This window comes from Oncorhynchus masou, chromosome 18 (genome assembly GCF_036934945.1).
Source record: "Oncorhynchus masou masou isolate Uvic2021 chromosome 18, UVic_Omas_1.1, whole genome shotgun sequence".
Lineage (NCBI taxonomy): Eukaryota > Metazoa > Chordata > Actinopteri > Salmoniformes > Salmonidae > Oncorhynchus > Oncorhynchus masou.
Window position 1 is genome coordinate 42,719,219 of NC_088229.1, and position 17,806 is coordinate 42,737,024.

Consider the following 17,806-nt stretch of genomic DNA (forward strand, 5'->3'; position numbering starts at 1 on the left):
AGCTCAAAATGCTGCCCCTGGGATTTTTATTTTGTGAACTCCATTCACTTACGAGTGTGATTTTGGCTCTATTGATGTGGACCATGTTCAAATATGCCGTGTTCACGTGCTACCTGGAACTAGGAAACTGGGAAATGCCTGACTTGCTAACTGGTTGAACACGACACATGTATAACCACAACCAGTTAGCAAGTCGGAAACGAGTTTCTTAGTTCCGACTAGTAGTACATGAACGCGGCAATAGATGCAGATGAGATCGCTCTTACTCCCAAAGACACCAAGCAAATGGGTTTCTTTTGATGAGATTGACCACTGTTTGAGGGATGAGGAGATTTAGTGATACAATAGTGCCCTCCGCTGAAAGAACTATGTACTGCACTCAGGAACTGTTAAAAAAAAAGTCCCTGGTGTCATTGCAGCCCATCTGTCTCTGTTAATACAGTAGGTAGCCACTGTATAAGACAAACTATAAATGCAGGCATTGAAAGGGGTTTAAGCTAGATCCACCCCAGGCAGAAAGACATACAGCACAACTTATTTTTCATTTTTTTAATGAAGGAGATTATTCTCTCAATCCTCTATAAAACAATCACCATTAAAAACCTTTCATTTAGAGTATTTACATATTAACAAATGGCTGTGCAAAACTTATATTTACATAATATACTTCCGTTTTTCATTGAAAACTGTGTTGGCCGATAGAAAATGGACAGAGGGAAATGTATGTAACAGTTGCCAGGGGCGATGGTATAAAAACATATCAATAGTGATTGACTAGCTGAGAAAAATTGTTGAGAAAAGAAAATTAATCTTCTATTGACAGACCTTACAAAAAGGCCAACTGAAGTATGTACAGCTAGAAAAGTTGAATCAATATACATTTTTCATACACTACCATCCAAAACAACCAATTAGTATGTGCACTAACAAAATATTTAAATGATATAGAAAGTGGGTGTATACCTCTGGGGGAGGTGCAGTCCATATTCTGCATTCCATCACACATCACCATGGCAGCCAGCAATGGCCAACCTCCAAACATAAATAGGCTATTTATTGCCAACGTTGCATCAACGTCTCAGTCTCACTTTGCATTGTTGCATCAACAATTAATTGTTAATTATTATTTACATGACCCTTTTGAAAAAAAAAATATTCATAAACCTGTTCATGTTTACCCCCCCCACACCACACACACAGTCTACCGGTAGAAACATATGATTTGTATGAACTGTGATTGACAGGACGTTACATGTGCACCAGAAATGAGCGCGCACACAGGCTCGCGTCCATTTCCATAACCTTTACAACAGACATGTTGACATAATCATAATAACGGATTCAAAACCAAAAAAAGGCAAACACAAAAGCACACGGGAAGTTGTACTAAAACAGAAATCAAACAATGCCTAAAAACTGACTGAATAACAAGTAGGGGTCCTGTAATGTTATCAGAGTTCTAGAGAGTTAGACATGTATCATTCATATGGCTTTATTTTGGCAAAAAGGCAACTCAGCAGAAGACTTATCAGTCAAGTAAAAAAAAAAAATCAAAAAAATTCCACAGGAAACAGCACTAGAATGAATGACTATAAAATAGTCTCTAACCCCACCTCTATCGCCCAACAAAAGGCCCAGAGTTCCTGTTTGGTCAGGGACTTAACGTTACGAATGCAGTTTAGTACATTTGTTCGTTAACCGTGTTAAAAGGGTCCTCGCTGGATTTCTTTATAAAAAAAAAAGTCTAATCATAGAAGCCTCTTGCATGAGGTTAAAGGTTGGCAAAGCTATGCACCTACTGTGAATGAGGATGTATCCAGACCCAAAGGAGACCTCACAAAAAAGAGCATTTCCCCCTCCAGGGCACCAGAGGGCAGTGTATGGGAGGGGACCAGGTTGCCAGTAGCTGGTCCCTACAGGACTGTGAGAGGCACAGGGGTAAAGGAGGGTCCAGAAGACCTAGTCTGAGAGGTCAGACCCACCACCTCACCTTTGAGGACGGCGTGTAGGGCACAGCTGATGAGTCATATTCCAGGCGCCGCTGGTCTGCCTTCCCTCCAGGTCATGATTGTAGGAGAGCACAGAAGAGGAGGAGGTGCCGTCACGTGGAGCTGGGCCATTTGGCTCTATAAGGGAGCTGCTATTGGGAGCGTCTGGCCTCTGATCTGTCGGGGGGAGGTGTTATTGGAGACTGAGTCACGTGCATCAGAGTGACTGGTTTCTCTCATTAGTGTCTCGTCTCCCTGTGTGTTATTTGAGGAAGCCTTTGTAGAGTAGATGTGAGCTACTGGTTTCTCTCTCATTCTCCAGACAGAAGAGCAGGTCCCTGAGGTTGACCCTGGTGATGCGCTGGCGCTGAGGTCTGGAGCCTCCGCTATTGGCCCCACCCGACGACGAGGGACCAGAGCCAGAACCCTGCGGAGAGGGAGGGGGAGACAAGAGAAAGGAACATTCATGTTGATCTTCAAAAACATGAGTATGCATAAACCGCTATCAATCCACACGTTTGGATCCTTGTTAAGCGCAATATATAGGCAATGATCGAGCCTAGAGTAGTGGTCATGATACTCTACCTCAGCCCCAGCGCCGTTGACGGGGGACTCCATTTTCCGTTTCTTCCTGGGGCCGATGGCTGCCAGGGCCGTCATGTTGGCCTCCTTCTGCCTGATCTGATTCAGCTCCTGCTGCTGCATCTAGACCACACACAGAGGGAACAGGCATGACACACACAACGCTCCTGTGCTTGGAGACTGAGACAAGTGACACACAGAGTATGAGAAACACTACCAATCATTAGCGTACGACATAATACGCTAATGTTATACGCACTCTGCATACAGCCACACAAACGCTCTCCTCTCACCTCTTTGGCCTTCTGTTTGAGCCGAAGCTGCTCTGGGTCCTCTTGCCGCGATCGAGACTGGGGGGGGGGCACGGAATTCACTATCAACACTACTGGCACTTACAGTATACGACCACTAGATGGTGCAAAAATGCTATGTAACATGGTTGAAGTTGCACCACCACATTTCTAAGGTTAGTGCATCAATGCCTGTGGTGGTGAATTACCTTGGCAGCCTTCATCAGGATCTCCCTCTCCTGCTCCTCCTTCCTCTGTTTCTCCATCTGATCCAGCTGCTCATAGAACTTCAGCTGGGCTCTCACGTCACTCACCTGTTCATACTTATCATCCTCCTGAAGGAGAGAGAGAGAGATAATGGATTACAAGGGTAAAAATGGATTACTTTTTGTTGTTGTACTTTTTACCCTCTTTTCTCCCCAATTTTGTGATATCCAAGTGGTAGTTACAGTCTTGTCCCTTCGCTGCAACTCCCGTATGGACGTATGGAGAGGCGAAGGTCGAGAGCCATGCATCCTCCGAAACACGACCCCGACAAGCCGCACCGCTTCTTGAAACACTGCTCGCCTTAAACTGGAAGCCAGCTGCACCAATGTGTCGGAGGAAACGCCGTCCAGCTGGCAAACGAAGTAAGCGTGCACACTCCCCCAGCCCGCCACAAGGAGTCGCTAGAGCGCAATGGGACAAGGGCATTCCGGTAGGCCAAACCCTCCCCTAACACGGACGACGCTGGGCCAATTGTGCGCCCCCTCATGGGTCTCCTGGTTGCGACGCAGCTTGGGCTCGAACCCGGGTCTGTAGTGACGCCTCTAGCGATGCAATGCCTTAGACCGCTGCCCCACTCGGGAATCCCCTTCAGCACTTTTTGAAGATGATAGGCTAGCAACAATAAGGATGACAACCCAGTAGACAGAAAACAACAGAACTTAATAGCTCATTAAAGAACGCGTGAACCTCCTTCACGCCAACACCCACAGAAGCTGTGTTCTCTCACCTTGAAGGTGATGTTTTTCTGCTGCGCCACCTCTGTCACTTTCTCCAGCAGGTTCTGCAGCCGCTGCTGTGTTGCATGGGAAACGTAGTTGATAACCTCTGGCCCCAGGTCAATCACCCCAAACCTCCTACCTGTTACAAGGGAACGGGAGATGTTAAGAGATTTTAGGTACAGTGGTTGTGTGTGTGCATGCGTGCGTTTATGTGGTGTGCGTCTCACCGATCTCCTGTACTCTCCGGGTTAGTGAGGTGGTGTGGAGGAAGGCCTCGTCCTTACAGGAGCGAGTCACAGCGCCCACCAGCTCAGAGTTGGTTGCCAGGATACGGGCGCTCTCCTCTGACAGGTTGACTCCAGCCATGGAGGCCACGTCATTGATATCATCATCATCTCTGGATGAAGGAGACAGGGAAAGAAGAGAAAGATAACTATTTCTAAAGGCCTCTTTTTCGCTTTAAGAATTCTGAAATCATCTGACTTCTGCATGCGCGTGTGTGTGCGTGCGTACTTGAAGGTTCCTCCGCTTGCCTCCTTCAGCTTGTTCGTCTGTGCAACAGAGAGCATAGACTGGCGCCCCAGTGTTACCTTGGCCCCTGGTGCTAGAGCTTGTTTCACTACAGGAACTGAGACACAGACAGGGAGACAGAGAGCGCAAGATGGGGGAGGAACTGTTACATAACAGACACTCGACCTTCACACAGGCTCCTCAACCTTTCACATTGTTTAATGTATCATTTACACATCAATAAGTAATCATCTTCTTCTTGGTACATCTGCTGTGAGCAGAAGAGTGGAGCCGAGATCAAGAGGAAGAGAGATTGAAGAAGAACATGTCACAGATGAGCGCGTTCTTATATGCAATATTGCATGCAGTTACATTCATCTCTCACAAGGGGGCAGTGTTTCCATACAGTCCAGTGAACACACTTAAAGTATATTTCCATTCAAAATTCTACTTTCCCTAATTTTAACCCAGGTGCATCATGCACAGAAATGTGAGGCACAAAGTATGTGAGGATGTCTCAGAGGTAGAAGTTGAGAATTTAGCTTTTTTTAACTCCTGTAATCTAGAGCCATAATCATTATACTTAATTTGATGTCAGAAATGTGTTTATTTTCCAGCATATCGAAGCAAACTTCTTGAGCTGTCCGTTTCTCACTGACTGGTGGTAACATTTTTTAAAGAAACTAAATATGCTTCTCTGCTCAAATCTGGGTAAAAGATTGAAAGGATGTGAGTACATTTACTTTTTGCTTGCTTTTCTAAAGTCTACCAACCTTACCAGCAGGCATGCCAGCTAAGATAGTTAGGCATGCTAGTTACTCTAACTTGATTGATGGCCGGAAATGGTTTCTTGGTAGCTAGATATAGGAGGTTGGAAGATTGGTAACCTATTTGGGATAGCATTACAGAAATCACTTTATTTTAATAAAATGTTAACAGGACAAATTTGAGGGGGCACGTGTCCCTATGCCCCCTATGGGCTTAACGCCACTACCTTAACCCAAACCCTAACCCCAATTCTAACCCTAAAATAGCCTTTGTCCTCGTGGAGACCTGAGAAATGTCCCCCACGAGGGAGAATTTTCCTTGTGGGGACTCTGAGATTTCCGGTACCTACGAGGATAGTAATACAAGCCCACACACACAACTGCCGTCTCCATTAGCTAATAGCAGCCGGCCACAGACCGAAAAGTTCGGTCTGACGCTTTTTATCATTGACACTGCCATTGTTCACACTGAGCTCGTTTGTCCCAGAGACGCCCAGTGGAAAAATAGCAAACACAGAAAAGCTCCTATCCTGCACAGGAGCAGTATTATACAGCGATGGTATATGAAAGCACTAGGGTTCATCTGAAATAAGATAACTAATGCGTTATCCTTTGTATAAATTATATTTCTGTTTGAGAAATGGCTGACATTTTCATGTACAGTCGTGGCCAAAAGTTGAGAATGGCACAAATATTAATTTCCACAAAGTTTGCTGCTTCAGTGTCTTTAGATATTTTGTCAGATGTTACTATGGAATACTGAAGTATAATTACAAGCATTTCATAAGTGTCAAAGGCTTTTATTGACAATCACATGAAGTTGATGCAAAGAATCAATATTTGCAGCCCTGGCATGCTGTCAATTAACTTCTGGCCCACAACCTGACCGATGGCAGCCCATTCTTGCATAATCAATGCTTGGAGTTTGTCAGAATGTGGGTTTTTGTTTGTCCACCCGCCTCTTGACGATTGACCACAAGTTCTCAATGGGATTAGGGTCTTGGGAGTTTCCTGGCCATGGACCCAAAATATGTGTTTTGTTCCCCGAGCCACTTAAGTAAGGTGAGGTGCTCCATCATGCTGGAAAAGGCATTGTCCGTCACCAAACTGTTCCTGGATGGTTGGGAGAAGTTGCTCTCGGAGTATGTGTTGGTACCATTCTTTATTCATGGCTGTGTTCTTAGGCAAAATTGTGAGTGAGCCCACTCCCTTGACTGAGAAGCAACCCCACACATGAACGGTCTCAGGATGCTTTACTGTTGGCATGACACAGGACAGATGGTAGCACTCACCTTGTTTTCTCCGGACAAGCTTTTCTCCGGATGCCCAAAACAATTGGAAAGGGGATTCATAAGAGAAAATTACTTAACCCTAGTCCCCAGCAGTCCGATCCCTGTACCTTTTGCAGAATATCAGTCTGTCCCTGATGTTTTTCCTGGAGAGATGTGGCTTCTTTGTTGCCCTTCTTGACACCAGGCCATCCTCCAAAAGTCTTTGCCTCACTGTGCGTGCAGATGCCTGCTGCCATTCCTGAACAAGCTCTATACTGGTGGTGCCCCAATCCCACAGCTGAATCAACTTTAGGAGACGGTCCTGGCGCTTGCTGGACTTTCTTGGGTGCCCTGAAGCCTTCTTCACAACAATTGAACCACTCTCCTTGAAGTTCTTGATGATTTGATAAATGCTTGATTTAGGTGCAATCTTACTGGCAGCAATATCCTTGCCTGTGAAGCCCTTTTTGTGCAAAGCATTGATGACGGCATGTGTTTCCTTGCAGGTAACCATGATTGACAGAGGAATGATTCCAAGCACCACCCTCCTTTTGAAGCTTCCAGTCTGTTATTCGAACTCAATCAGCATGACAGAGTGATCTCCAGCCTTGTCCTCGTCAACACTCACACCTGTGTTAACGAGAGAATCACTGACATGATGTCAGCTGGTCCTTTTGTGGCAGGGCTGAAATGCAGTGGAAATGTTTTTTGGGGGATTCAGTTAATTTGCATGGCAAAGAGGGACTGCAATTAATTGCAATTCATCTGATGACTTATCATAACATTCTGGAGTACATGCAAATTGCCACCATACAAACTGAGGCAGCAGACTTTGTGAAAATTAATATTTGTGTCATTCTCAAAACTTTTGGCCACTACTGTAGAATATGTACACAAACAAACACAAAGGCATGACGCAGTTAAGACGATGGGACGCAGACAATACAAACGCACACCTGTTTGCAGCTGTTTGACCACCTGCGGATGTCCCATGATGATGCGACTGTGGGACTGGCCTCGGAAAGTAACCATGGGCGACTGGGCCAGAGTTACCTGAGTACTCGCCAACGCCCCCTGCTGCGGGGGCACCATCTACACAGAGAGAGGAGAGAGGTATAAAACATGATTCACACAATAGAGCACACCTTAATGTTCAGACTCAGGTATATATTTGTAACATTGTCCTTTCTAGCATGGTTCCAGCAATTACGGTGGATGAGTAACCTGGCCAGCCCAGTGCAACTCAGCTTTGCCATGTAAATGTAAATATACTTCAGGTCATCCCTCAACATAACATAGTCATATAGACTTCATGTGACATGAAGAACAACAAGGCAACCCCCCTATACAATACATGGAAACACTGAGTGGAGTATCATTAGGATATAGTATACCAGGCCAGGCTTGCTGTGAGGTGTCAGGGCCGGGCTGATGACAGGGGACTGGTGCATGGTCCCCTTGGCCCCGGGGCTGGTGGTTCTGTTAAGAGGGAGTCTCTGTGCGGCGGCCGTGCACCCCAGCTCCACTGTAGTCAGGGCTGTGGAGGAGGAGGCAGGCTGGACGCTGGCCTGGGGAAGCTGGCTCTGCTGGATGAAGGCTGTCGAGTCTGGGGTCATCTGACGCAGTGCAGGGAGACTCCTCTGGAGATGGGGAGGGAGAGCACAGGTCATTCCCTCATCAATATTGCATCTTCCAGGCCACTTGTATTTGTTTGGGTAGCGAGTGAATAGCTAGCTACATTAAAGAACGGAAAAGCCATCGGTCTCACCTTGAGGAAAGGCACAAGATATGGCTGAGGAGAGGAGTTGAGCTCCCGGTATAACCGACTGGTGAACTCCTCCGCTTCGATCTTACCTTCCTGCAGTGGTAGAAAAACACAGACATCAATGTAGAAAGACAGAGTGAGGAAAAAGAGTGAGAGAGAGAGTGAAATGGACACAGACAGACGTACCAACAGGCTCTTGACCAGGTCCTTGACGCTGGCCGTGGTCTCTGATGACTGCTTCCCGCTGGATGCCAGCTTGATCAGCGTGGAAAGGAAGTTCTTGCATTTCTTCACATTCTCCAGGGTCTCCTACACACACACACACACACACACACACGTAAAAACCATTGCATGACCATTTAGGAGTAGAAAAATGCAGGAGGGAGTAGAGGAGTGTCATCTCACCATAGTGGTAGTGGGAGTGCCTGGTGTCCCGGTAGCTCCGGGGGTCCCTGCTCGCTGGTTGACTGCTGCTGTTGCCGCCGAGCCAGGCTGCACTGGGGCCTGACCTGGGGTGGCAGCCGCCCCACCCAGCACAATGGTGTTCTGCAGGAGAAAAGGGACAAAGGGAGCAGGGGATAAAATGAGACTAAGGGGAGAGGGTGAGATAATTAAAGAGAGGGGGGGGGTGTACCTACCTGCTGTAGCACAGGAGGCCTCTGGAGGACAGTAGTCTGGGCCAGGGTGCCCTGCTTGATGATGGTGGTGGGGGTCACCTGACGGGCCATGAGGGGCATCCCTGGAGCCTACAGGATAGGACAAGGGTTCTGGGGATGGTTGCACCAATGGGTGGTAACTCTACGTCACACCTTACAATTAGACCTATTGCACAGCCTGGGCATAACCCTTCTATGAGCTATGTCTGGGAGTAGAATCTACGCCTTGTAGGGGGCAGGCGTATTCTTTCATGATATGCACAGAATATAATAGCAATCTCTGTTTTCAAAGGGATGCGAGTCTCGTGTTCAAATTTCACAACCGACGCAGGCTTTTCATGTTGCCTATGCGCAAGTCAATAGCTACATAACACTTGATTTATGCTACATTATAGCATGCGAAATGTGTCTGATCAGATATTAGCGAACGAATAGATAATCCGCTACCTCCTCTTATTTGCCCAGACAGAGATTCTGTGAAACAAAATCATATCGATTGATCATCAGACAAGTCAAGAGCTTTTAGTCAGAATATAGCCTAGGCTACTACACGAGTGACGAGCAAAATAATCCACGTTATACTAGGCTACCATAGGCTACATAGCATACCAGCAAAATATTCTGATAACACTGCTAGACGAGCAAACTAGACTAAAGATCATCATCAACACTCAACCTCAATTTTGCTAACATTTTCCCAGCCTAATTGTAACCAAATATCCAAACGGATATTCGGTGAAAACAACAACAACAAAAAAATTCGGACATTGATTCATTCATCAAGATAAGTCACCACGCTTGTCTCAAAGCAGCGCCGATAACACTGGCCCAATCATAACGGTGCGGTTGACCACATAGAGTATTTAACAGTTGGACGACTTTGGGAGTTTCAGTAAGCAACAACATAAATGCCTTCAACGGCATTAACTTTATTCTCATTCAGTGATACTCATTCCCAAAGCGATTATTGATTGATCCATCCAGCTGTGGTTGAGAAAACATGCATGGCGGTGGGCTTTGCGAAGTGATGGGACATGCTTCGCAATGTTTAGAACTGCCACTGGGCGCTGCCTAGCAACCATCATTATGAAGCATCACATCTCATGAACGTGCATTGTATATGCCGCAGTAGTCTAGTTTTTGGTTGGTGTGACAGGTGTAAATTAACCGTATCGGTGTCACCTCTGCTCACCTGTGTCGCTCTTTCATCCCTCTCTTTATTCAATCACACTGTGATCTCTCAATCACTGGAGCTAAGAGATGATTACAGTTTCAGTGTGTGTGTGTACCTGTACAGAGGTGATCTGGACAGGGGGCGTGCTGGTGGGGGTGGCTGGTCGTGGGGTCATGGGGCTCTGGGACTGAGCCTGCATCTGGGCCAGGGTCTGCTGGTGGATCATTAACAGCTGCCCACTCTCACTGCGCACCAACACCATCCCTGCACAGGGCAGAGGGCATGGAGGGGGTCAGAGGTGAGGTCAAACAGGGGTCATAGATCTACAGACAGAATTGCTAAATACACCACAATTGGATAACTTATAAAGTATGGTTTGCTTAGAAAATATATTTGGCCACTTGGCTGAAAAGTGGTACAGTAAAAAGTCATCACGAAAACTCCATTTTCAGTGGAGAGCTTAATGTTGGATAGCATTGTTAGACAGAACCAGTGAGACATGCAGATCCAACAAAAGAAATTGACACATGCTTGCAACTAGGTTACATGATGCACTACAGTGTCAGTATGCCCCTTGACACTGGGTCGGTCCATGGTATGTGTGTTATCAGGACCAAACGACAGAGAACAGCACAACAGCCAACACTAATCTGCTTTTACAAGCAAAACAAGTAGACAGAATCAATAGAATGTTCCCACAGGTCACACTGTGCTAGAGGAGCATGAACAATGGACAGCAAAGCGCGCGCGCGCACACACACCACACACACACACACACACACACACACACACAGGGATAGAGTACAGTTTAGCAACTGGACAGTTTGCCTGATAAACAAACAAAAGACTTGTCTGTGTGCCACAGCGATGACAAGTGTAGTTGAGAATGCTAGCCATAAGTTTGCAATAAAGTTTGTTTATCACATTGATAGAGCCTTGAAACGCTGCCAGCAAGATGCATTGTATCCCCTCTCCACTCACTGTGGCTCACTGACATAATTGGCTATTCTAACACATCAAATCATGCTTCAATGAATCAGCTATACAATATCAACTGAGAATGGAAAAGTTACCTGGCGGGAGATGAATGTTTTGGATGTTTGGAGCATTCTGTTGGGGCTGCGGAAGTCTTGGGGCCAATACCTGAGGAGCAATCGCCCTTATCCCACCAGGACTGATTGCAATAGTCGATGGGCTTTTCGCTACAGCCGTCCCCGTCAACTGTGCGGTCTTTTGTATTGTCGTTTTTGGCGACTCCGACTTGTTGATTTGTGCTCCTGAACATGCAGGGTGAGCGACGTTGACAGATGATGTCAGAAAGGTATTGCTCCCGCTCGGCGAGGTGACTGCTCCGGTGGTGTGCATAGGCGGCCTCACGAGCGTGACAGTGGGCACACTGTTTAGAACAGACGGCGGAGACGATACTACAGTTGAAGTGACAGCATTGTCCATTAGAGAGGTTTGAATGGAAGTTGAGGGTAAGATTACGTTTCCTTCGACCACGGAGCCTGGTCCGTTGTTGACAACTGTGACTGCGGGCACTGTGCTGCTTGCCGAGCTCACCAAATTATGAGAGTTTATTACAACGCTACTTCCATTTAAAGTTTGTACACCAGCCGACCCGGTTTTCCCGATCCCTTCCCCGTGATCGGGAACCACTGTTACCACACAACCGGCTGCCCCCGTCTTACTCTGACTGTGCCCCGCTGTCATGCCTGAACCCGCCGCCGCCGTCGTCCCGGCCGCTGTATCCATGGTGGACCTCGTACTATTAATGACACCCGCTTGGACGCTAGTCCCTACAGCAGAGGAAAAATGAGAGAAAGGGAAATATCAAATATATATAAATTGAACATATGTAATATCAAGAATTTAGTCAAGTGTTGTGGCTTAAAAAGATACGAAAACAGTCAAAACAACGTGAAATGTGCTAACCAGAGTCAGCCGCTAAAGCTATTATCTTACGTTACCTGGTTTAGCAAGCTCTTGTGAAAGTCCCATTTTGCTGTCCTGGACATTGGATTTGCCACATACAGCGGGGTTGGCAATGTGATTTGCGGCAGCCTGGACCCTGACTGCAGAGTTTCCGCGACCCGATCCCGTGAGCTCAGACTCCAAAGATCCAACTAGATCACTAACTACTTTCTCGTCCACCTCAGTGTTGAAAAAGGCATCATCCAGCAAATCCGAGCCCGTCGCCATCTTTTACCCTACTACACTCGATCGCGAGACGCATGCGCCGATTGGATACTCCGTCACTGACATCGGATTCCGGGTGCTCTGATTGGTTATTGCTAGATTTAAAGGTTGGGATAAACGGTTTTATCTTGCATTTCGGAATGCCAGCCGGATGAGAAAGCACGGACGGAAAACATTGGTACGACAGTACAGATAGGATTGCCAAATGGAAACGAACCACACGAGATGTTACCGGTTGTACTTATTTTGAATCATTCTAGAGGAAATAATGTTATTTCTTTGCTCTTATGAGTTTTTATTCTCGACTCAAAATGGCTGCGTAGTTTTTTTCATTTTTTTTTTCAGTTCTGTCGGACAACTGCTGTTACCACACGCACGAGGGCGCATATCGTGCGCTCGCTGCCGACTGTCAAATAGAACTAGGCAGCCTGCTGCTTGCCCCTCTGTCTGTCGCTGAGCTATGGAGGACAATATCATTTGTTCATGTCATTTGTTTTACATTTCTGTGTTCATGCTTTAGAGATTAAAGTTGTGCTATAGGCATAGGGTGAATTCAGAAAGAGTAGGACATAATTGCTCTTTAGTTATTAATTAATGGAGCGCCCAAAAATAAATTACGTCATGAATTCCCAAATCAACGTTTGTACGGACAGATGAAGCCAACTGAATAGCCTGTCATTATAGACTATTCATTAAAACGCATCCTCCAAATCAAATTGTATTGGTCACATGCACCGAATACAACATCCACTGAATTCACCTTAACAGTGAAATGCTTGCTTTACAAGCCCCTGAGAGTTTCAAAAAATACGGATAAGAATAAGAGAAAAGTAAAATGTAATTAAAGGTGTTGGTATAGAGTCAATGGGCAGGGGCACTGGTTAGTTGAAAGTATGTACATGTAGCTAGAGTTAATTAAAGTGCCTATGCATAGGTAACAACAGAGAGTGGCAGTGCAGGAGTAGCCATTTAACTAGATGTTCAGGACTGTTATGGCTTGAGGGTAGAAGCTGTTTAGAAGCCTCTTGGAACTAGACTTAGCGCTCCGTTACCACTTGCCGTGTGGTAGCAGAGTGAACAGTCGATGAGTAGGGTGGCTGGAGTCTTTGACAATTTTTAGGGCCTTCCTCTGACACTGCCTGGTGTAGAGGTCCTGGATGGCAGGAAGCTTGGCCCCAGTGATGTACTGGGCTGTTAACACTACCCTCTATAGTGGCTTGCAGAGAGGCTGAGCAGTTGCCATACCAGGCAGTGATGCAACCAGTCAGGATGCTCTCGATGGTGCAGCTGTATAACCTTTTGAGGATCTGAGGATCCATGCCAAATCTTTTCAGTGTCCTGAAGGGGAATAGGTTGTGTCATGCCCACTTCCACTGTCATGGACCATGTTAGTTTGTTTGTGATGTGGACACAAAGGAACTTAAAGCTTTCAACCTGCTCCACTGCAGCCCTATCGATGAGAATGGGGGCGTGCTCGGTCCTCTTTTTCCTGTAGTCCACAATCATCTCCTTTGTCTTGATCACGTTTAGGGAGAGGTTGTCCTGGCACCATACGGCCAAGTCTCTGACCTCCTCCCCATAAGCTGTCGCGTTGTTGTCGGTGATCAGGCCTACCACTGTTGTGTCATAGGCAAATTTAATGATGGTGTTGGAGTCGTGCCTGGCCGTGCAGTGATGAGTAAACAGAGAGTACAGGAGGGGGCTGAGCACGCACCCCTGAGGGGACCCTGTGTTGAGGATCAGCGTGGCGGATCCTCAACACCCTACCCTTACCACCAGGGGGCGGCCCGTCAGGAATTGTGCAAGTTCTCCCACTTAAAAAAAATGAGAGGCCTGTAATTTTCATTATAGGTACACTTCAACTATGACAGACAAAATGAGAAAAAAAAATGAGAAAAAAAAAATCCAGAAAATCACATTGTAGGATTTTTAATGAATTTATTTGCAAATTATGGTGGAAAAATAAGTATTTGGTCAATAACAAAAGTTTCTCAATACTTTGTTATATACGCTTTGTTGGCAATGACAGAGGTCAAACGTTTTCTGTAAGTGTTCACAAGTATTTCACACATTGTTACTGGTATTTTGGCCCATTCCTCCATGCAGATCTCCTCTAGAGCAGTGATGTTTTGGGGCTGTTGCTGGGCAACACAGACTTTCAACTCCCTCCAAAGATTTTTATGGGGTTGAGATCTGGAGACTGGCCAGGCCACTCCAGGACCTTGAAATGCTTCTTACGAAGCCACTCCTTCGTTGCCCGGGCGGTGTGTTTGGGATCATTGTCATGCTGAAAGACCCAGCCACGTTTCATCTTCAATGCCCTTGCTGATGGAAGGAGGTTTTCACTCAAAATCTCACGATACATGGCCCCATTCATTCTTTCCTTAGGTATGGTGTGGTGTTCTTTGGATGCAACTCAGCATTCTTTGTCCTCCAAACACGACGAGTTAAGTTAACAAAAAGTTATATTTTTGGTTTCATCTGACCATATGACATTCTCCCAATCTTCTTCTGAATCATCCAAATGCTCTCTAGCAAACTTCAGACGGGCCTGGACATGTACTGGCTTAAGCAGGGGGGGCACGTCTGGCACTGCAGGATTTGAGTCCCTGGCTGGGTAGTGTGTTACTGATGGTAGGCTTTGTTATTTTGGTCCCAGTTCTCTGCAGGTCATTCACCTAGGTCCCCCCGTGTGGTTCTGAGATTTTTGCTCACCGTTCTTGTGATCATTTTGACCCCACGGGGTGAGATCTTGTGTGGAGCACCAGATCGAGGGAGATTATCAGTGCTCTTGTAAGTCTTCCATTTCCTAATATTTGCTCCCACAGTTGATTTCTTCAAACCAAGCTGCTTACCTATTGCAGATTCAGTCTTCCCAGCCTGGTGCAGGTCTACAATTTTGTTTCTGGTGTCCTTTGACAGCTCTTTGGTCTTGGCCATAGTGGAGTTTGGAGTGTGACTGAGGTTGTGGACAGGTGTCTTTTATAGTGATAACAAATTCAAACAGGTGCCATTAATACAGGTAACGAGTGGAGGACAGAGGAGCCTCTTAAAGAAGAAGTTACAGGTCTGTGAGAGCCAGAAAACTTGCTTGTTTGTAGGTGACCAAATACTTATTTTCCACCATAATTTGCAAATAAATTCATTTAAAAAATCTTACAATGTGATTTTCTGGATTTGTTTCTCTCATTTTGTCTGTCATAGTTGAAGAGTACCTATGATGAAAATTACAGGCCTCATCTTTTTAAGTGGGAGAACTTGCACAATTGGTGGCTAACTAAATACTTTTTTTGCCCCACTGTATGCATTTAGGTATTCTTGAATTACTGTTTTGTGAGCGAATTAGATCTGATGATGTTAAAAACTATTAGACTTTGTTTTTTGTTTGAATCAAAGCATATATCCTGTGTAGTTGTAATATATATATATATTTTTACTTTTCAGCTTCATCTAAATCGTAAAATCTCATTAGAAATTAGGTGTTTTTGGTGTAACAGTATAGGCATACTATGCTATTATATTCAGTTCGGTTATGTAAAATGCAAATGAATCATTATGTGATCTTGTTAGTCATTGATTCAGCTTTGACTTATCTTTACTAAAGGAGCACCATTGTGAGAAGTTATGATCTTCTGTTTGTAATAATGGTAATATGTGATGAGCCTGACTACACTGGTGGATTTACCATTACGCACAAGACACAATCGCCTCAAATCATCAAGGGGCCTCATGAGTTGGGCATAAAAAAATACATTAAAACAAAATTACAATAATTTCTGTGCTTGAAGCCCCCTCATACTCCGCTCGAGGCATAATAAATAAATAATAAAAACATCTCCATTAACATTCATCTGTTTAATCCACCGCATCCGCCAATAACGTCCTTTCGCATCTGCGGTGGAAGGTGGCCGAGCTACAATGATGCTTGTCAGACCAGGAGACATTCCGAAAATCAGTGTTCTCTTGAAAACATCTGTCTGTCCAAATGGTTTGGGCTACACACTAATATACCTCCCTATGAAAATATGAGACTCCCCATTTTGCTCTGTGACCCCAACAAGTCCCATATCATCTTGGCTCCTGGACCCTGTCAGTGTATTTCAAGGCCGTTTTGAGACAATGACTTATCAGTGACCAAAGCCCTGCTCAGATAATCCCTACCATTGTATCGCTGAGTTGGCGTATTGCTGCTGCAAATGTACATGGCAGTCGTAATGTAAGTAACCTAATTTATGTCCCTCTAACTCGCCTGGATGCCTCTGTCAACCCTACAGCCATTGTATGCAGTAATCATGCGCCTATGAACCTGAGTTATTTTGTTAGCACTGAGGCAGTTTGGCCTAGTAGGAAGTCCACTGTGTGCAGCTCACCCTGCACTATATGCTCAAACATAAATATCACTATCATGTCTAGCTCTAAATCAGCCTCCCAGTAAAGCAATAAAAACAATCAAGAATCCCAGAAAAGTTGTTTTTTTAAATACAAAAAAAGCCCTTTCTTATGGGAAGGTGCTATGGACCACGAAGTGCTAACAGTCAGTATATGGATAATGTGTGAAATGCTTGATGATAATCTATGTGATATCAACAGAGGGGTACAGTGCAGTCGGAAAGTATTCAGACCTTCACTTTTTTTGTTACAGCCCTATTCTAAAATTGATTAAATAATTTTTTCCCCCTCATCAATCTACACACAATACCCGATAATGACAAAACAGAAATACCTTATTTACATAGGTATTCACACCCTTTGCTATGAGACTTGCAATTGAGCTCAGGTGCCTCCTGTTGCCATTGATCATCCTTGAGATGTTTCTACAACTTGATTGGAGTCCACCTGTTGTAAATTCAATTGATTGGACATGATTTGGAAAGACCCATACCAGTCTATATAAGGTCCCGCAGTTGACAGTGCATGTCAGAGCAAAAACCAAGCCATGAGGTCGAATGAAAACACTGAGACAGGATTGTGTTGAGGCAGAGAGCTGGGGAAGGGTACCAAAACATTTCCGCAGCATTGAAGATCCCCAAGAACACAGTGGCCTCCATCATTCTTAAATGGAAGAAGTTTGGAACCACAAACTCTTCCTAGAACTGGCCGCCCAGCCAAACGTGGGAGAAGGGCCATTGGTCAGGGAGTTCACCAAGAACCTGATGGTCACACCGTACACCTAGCAACCGTGTCAGCGTGCATGCGCCCGGCCCGCCACTGGAGTCGCTAGAGCACGATGGGACAAGGACATCCCTGACAAACCCGCCCCAAACCCAAGATGACACTGGGCCAATTGTGCACCAACCAATGGGTCTCCCGGTCACGGCTGGCTGTAACAGAGCCTGGATGCGTACCAAGATTTCTAGTGGCACAGCTAGCACTGCAATGCAGTGCCTTAGACCACTGCGCCACTAGAGAGGCCCCGATGGTCACTCTGACAGAGCTCCACAGTTCCTCTGTAGAGATGGGAGAACCTTCCTGAAGGACAACCATCTCTGCAGCACTCCACCAATCAGGCCTTTATGGTAGAGGGGCCAGACAGAAGCCAGATTCTCTGGTCTGATGAAAGAAAGATTGAACTCTTTGGCCTGAATGCCAAGCATCATGTCTGGAGGAAACCTGGCAGC

General features: G+C 45.7%; 1 protein-coding gene across 2 annotated transcripts; it reads right to left on the reverse strand.

The window, feature by feature from the left end:
- Window positions 1–534: 534 nt before the first annotated feature.
- Window positions 535–12,418, reverse strand: LOC135504640 (transcription initiation factor TFIID subunit 4-like). Of its 2 annotated transcripts, XM_064923379.1 has the most exons (16): window positions 11,960–12,418; window positions 11,063–11,788; window positions 10,105–10,253; window positions 8,798–8,905; window positions 8,565–8,705; window positions 8,346–8,468; window positions 8,163–8,252; window positions 7,789–8,034; window positions 7,351–7,486; window positions 4,360–4,474; window positions 4,074–4,243; window positions 3,855–3,985; window positions 3,070–3,195; window positions 2,864–2,920; window positions 2,574–2,693; window positions 535–2,415 (listed from the first exon to the last, which is right to left on the reverse strand). In XM_064923379.1, the coding sequence occupies exons 1-16, from the start codon at window positions 12,189–12,191 to the stop codon at window positions 2,251–2,253; spliced, it is 2,835 nt and encodes a 944-aa protein (XP_064779451.1). In that variant the 5' UTR covers window positions 12,192–12,418; the 3' UTR covers window positions 535–2,250. The 2 variants fall into 2 exon arrangements, with proteins under 2 accessions (XP_064779451.1, XP_064779452.1); XM_064923380.1 differs by lacking the exons at window positions 535–2,415; window positions 2,574–2,693; window positions 2,864–2,920 and having other exon boundaries at window positions 3,122–3,739.
- Between the last annotated feature and the right edge of the window lie 5,388 nt (window positions 12,419–17,806).

What these genes read in the sequence shown, in the direction of transcription:
- LOC135504640 (XM_064923379.1), bottom strand. Translation starts at nt 12,191, where the DNA reads ATGGCGACGGGCTCGGATTTGCTGGATGATGCCTTTTTCAACACTGAG. An exon ending in CCGGAGAGTACAGGAGATCG is followed by an intron (nt 3,986 to 4,073) that starts GTGAGACGCACA and finishes CCCTTGTAACAG; the next exon opens with GTAGGAGGTTTGGGGTGATT. An exon ending in TCAACGGCGCTGGGGCTGAG is followed by an intron (nt 2,416 to 2,573) that starts GTAGAGTATCAT and finishes CCCTCTCCGCAG; the next exon opens with GGTTCTGGCTCTGGTCCCTC.